General features: G+C 43.2%; 1 protein-coding gene across 1 annotated transcript; it reads right to left on the minus strand.

Moving 5' to 3' along the window:
* Positions 1 to 1,106: 1,106 nt before the first annotated feature.
* LOC102751512 (N-formyl peptide receptor 2) lies at positions 1,107 to 2,394 on the minus strand. The gene is made up of 2 exons (XM_015564403.1): positions 1,679 to 2,394; positions 1,107 to 1,631 (listed from the first exon to the last, which is right to left on the minus strand). Exons 1-2 carry the CDS (start codon positions 2,389 to 2,391, stop codon positions 1,460 to 1,462), a joined length of 885 nt encoding a protein of 294 aa, XP_015419889.1. The 5' UTR covers positions 2,392 to 2,394; the 3' UTR covers positions 1,107 to 1,459.
* Positions 2,395 to 3,759: the final 1,365 nt, after the last annotated feature.

Below are 3,759 nucleotides of genomic sequence, written 5' to 3' on the forward strand. Positions count from 1 at the left end.
TTGGACTGGAACATAAATTTATTCAAAAAGGTGGTAGAGACAATTCTGTACTTTCAGTCTTTCTGAGACCATATGAATTATCAAACTAAATTACTCTCTTAGGCCATTAAAGAAATGCCATATATCTACCTATAGTCAACTCTGTGCAAGTTCAGGTAAAACATCAAATTAACCTTGACTTTTTATATACTAACCTCTGATAAAAAACATTAGTCTCATGAAAAAAACAAGTCAACATATGAAAGGTTTAACTAAATCTTGACTTGATACATGCACCAAACATCTCCACATGGTCAGAACAGGCACTACTGATTTCTTTTTTCTTTCTTTTTTTAAAAATATATTTTATTGATTTTTCACAGAGTGGAAGGGAGAGGGATAGAGAGTTAGAAACATCAATGAGAGAGGAATATCAATCAGCTGCCTCCTGCACACCTACTGGGGATGTGCCCGTAACCAAGGTACATGCCCTTGGCCGGAATCGAACCTGGGACCTTTCAGTCCACAGGCCGACACTCTACCCACCAAGCCAAACCGGTTAGGGCATACAAAGGTAGTTTAACATTCAAAAAGAAATATACTTTATGATGTTGTAAGTAAAATGTTAAAAATAATATGATCATCTTAATAACTGCTGAATATGCATTTGATACAGTCCAGCACTTATTCATGATTTAAAAAAGAAGCAAACCATTAGTAAAGCAGGATTAAGAAACTTGTTTTCAGATTAAAAAACAGTAAAACAAATCTACAGGAAACGTCTTCATGATGAAATGCTAAAGTTTTTCCCTTAATATACTCTTTCATCTAAACTTTACAGATTCCCCATCCATCTTCCTCTTACTATCCCTGTATTCTTTCCCATGACCACCAGGGTATAACCAAAAATAAAAGCAATATACCCTGATGTCCATATCTTCCCCCCCAAATCAGGAGTCACCAAAGTATTTTTCATGGTGAGTGTTTCATTGTGGAGAAGACGCTATTCACTGATGTGATCGCTGCCAGACGGTCTGGCTAGATCCGCTAGATTCCTGCCAGAGCAGAGATCGCTTTCCAAAACGTTCCTCAAAGACAGTCCACCCCCTCCCAAAATCCCTGGCATGCTTGTTCCTCGGCTGGCCCCTCACTGTGTTTTGTGCAAGTATATGGGCATTTTCTTCTTATCTGAGGTGGGTCATTCTCCAGTACCTCCATCCATCTTCCCTGTCCTATAAACTCCTTATCACCTGCCCTGTGGCAGGGAGGACATCCGTGTCATCTTGTTACCTCCCAAGCTGAGCCTTGTGTGTATGTTCCCTTAAGAAACTCTGAGTGTAATAATGGGGCTCTCAGTCTCTTTCTACAGTCTCCTGGCCAGGGAAATTTTACCGAACGCTCAGTATGACCTAAGGTAAGATGAAGCTGGAAGAGGGAACAGGACAGGAGCAGGCAAAGCTCATAAATGATCCCAGGCCCCTCACATCTCCTGTAATTGGGCCTCTGTAGGAGGTGAAGCCGATTTGGTGGTTGTGTCATTGGTTGGGGCTGAGTCCTCAGTCAGGGCCCTCTCCAGACTGGCAGGCAGGGAGTGGATCAGTTTCTTTCGGAAGTCTCTCCCCAGGAAGACGTAGAGCATTGGGTTGAGGCAGCTGTTGAAAAAGGCCAGGGTGCTTGTTAAATATACCAGGAGGGGAACCAGCAAATGAAAAAGGAAGCTGCGACAGCAGTGAGGACCCGTAAAGGATGGCGGGACTTAATCATGCTCTTGTTTCGGAGTTTGGCTGCAATGAGCCCATAGCAGATGGCGATGATGGACATCGGTAGAGTGAAGCCAATGACAAACCGGTTGATCCCTATGATTGCTACTGAGGTAACGGTCCTCTGCAACTTCTCTTCTTCAGTGATGTTACCCCAGAAGTTAGTGTTGAAATGACAGTGTGTGTCCCCGTTCTCATCTGTTTCTGTAGTAAAGAAGATGAGAACTGGCAAGTTAAGGAGTAGAGCAAGAATCCAGGGTACAATGATCACTTTTTTAGCCAGACTTAGAGTGCGGTGGTTCTGGGCCCAGACCGGATGCAGGACACAGATACAGCGGTCCAGAGCAATGAAAGCAATGAGGAAGACACTTGCAAAAAGGTTTGTATCTGCCATAATGTTAAGTAACTTGCACAGGAACGGGCCATAAGGCCATTTTGCCTGCATAGACAGTACAACCATGAAGAATGGCAGAGTGGCGCTGAAGAAGAAGTCGGCTAAGGCCAGGTTCAGGTAGCACAAGGTGGTGACTGTGAGTGCCATCCGGAATCCAGCCACCCAGATCACAAGCCCATTTCCCATGATGCCGAGGACACTGATGATCCCAAGGGTCACCAAGAAGAAGATCTCAGGAGCAGTGTAGCCAGTTTCCATCCTGCCCACACCTGAAACATTTCAACAATGAGAATTTGTCAGCTGTGCACCATCTTACAGCATTTCTGTTCAGGCCAACAACTTCCACTAGAGCTTCCTCTCCAAACCCACTCTCCTGAACCTTGTGGCTAGTCACTAAAATTGGACAGACTCTTGGCTGAACTAAAATTTGACAGACTTATCTGGTCCTTTGGGAAAGGGCAGTTCTCCATATTCCCATAATTATTAACATACATTCCACCTATTAGGCTGATCACTTAACTTAGAGTGTTGTAAGGCTCCTGTCCATCAGCAGAATCCTGAGCTGAGGGTGTATAAACAACAGAAAATCGATGGGAGGCATCTTGGGCACAGTGAGAAAGCACTACACTCAGAGTGAGTATGGTCACAACTCTTCTACCCATGACTCAACGCATAGATGCTGCAACTTCTTCCAGCCCCAGGTTCTCACAGACTCCCAGCTCCTGTTCCTCCCCTGTGAGAATCCTTGACCTGTTGATGGATTAGTCTATAAAGTTGTAGGGTGTGGTTTAAGTTTATGGCTGAAGGCAACTTGAACAGTTACTGGTCATATATTGTAACATGACATTCTGAGGAGTCTGTGCTGGAAGAGGTTAGTGAATTTGGCCTTTCTGTTTTCCATTGTCCCTGTTTACCATGGAGCTCTTCTCTGTCTGATATACAAGGAATTTTCACCCTTGGTATAGCTTTAGAATCTGTGGCACAGAAAATATGAGAGTAACACGTTTAGTTAATATTTGTGGGGTTGTTATTAGAAACCATGCATTCTATTAAATGGCATTGTTATATATATATGTATATGTGTGTGTGTGTGTGTGTGTGTGTGTGTGTATACATAGAGGGGAAGCCAGTTGACTTATGACTTACACACAACTCTATTATGGTCATTAGATCTAGTTTTCATAAGAATAAATTGATATTCAGAGCAATTATGAGACCTCGAAGGTCAGGTAGTAAGTGGTAGAGGTACGACTTCAATACATCTTGATCTGACTTCTAGTCCTTCCTCTACTACACCACTGTAACATTCATTGCTGGATTCCTACCCAATATCCATTTCTTCATTTTTTTCTTTAAACATTTTTTTTTAATCCTCACCCAAGTATATATTTCTAAAATATGTTTTTATTGATTTGAGAGAGAGGGGAAGGGAGAAGGAGAGAGAGAAACATTATCTATCGGCTGTCTCCTGCACGTCCCCTACTTGGGATCAAGCCAGTAATCCCGGCATGTGCCCGGACTGGGAATCTCACCAGTGACATCTTGGAGCATGGGATGACGCTCAACCAACTGAGCCTCACGGTTGGGCTCCCACATTCTTCTCTGCTGACCATACCTCAATTATAT

The sequence above is a fragment of the Myotis davidii genome, unplaced genomic scaffold, assembly GCF_000327345.1.
Source record: "Myotis davidii unplaced genomic scaffold, ASM32734v1 scaffold7661, whole genome shotgun sequence".
Taxonomy (NCBI): Eukaryota; Metazoa; Chordata; class Mammalia; order Chiroptera; family Vespertilionidae; genus Myotis; species Myotis davidii.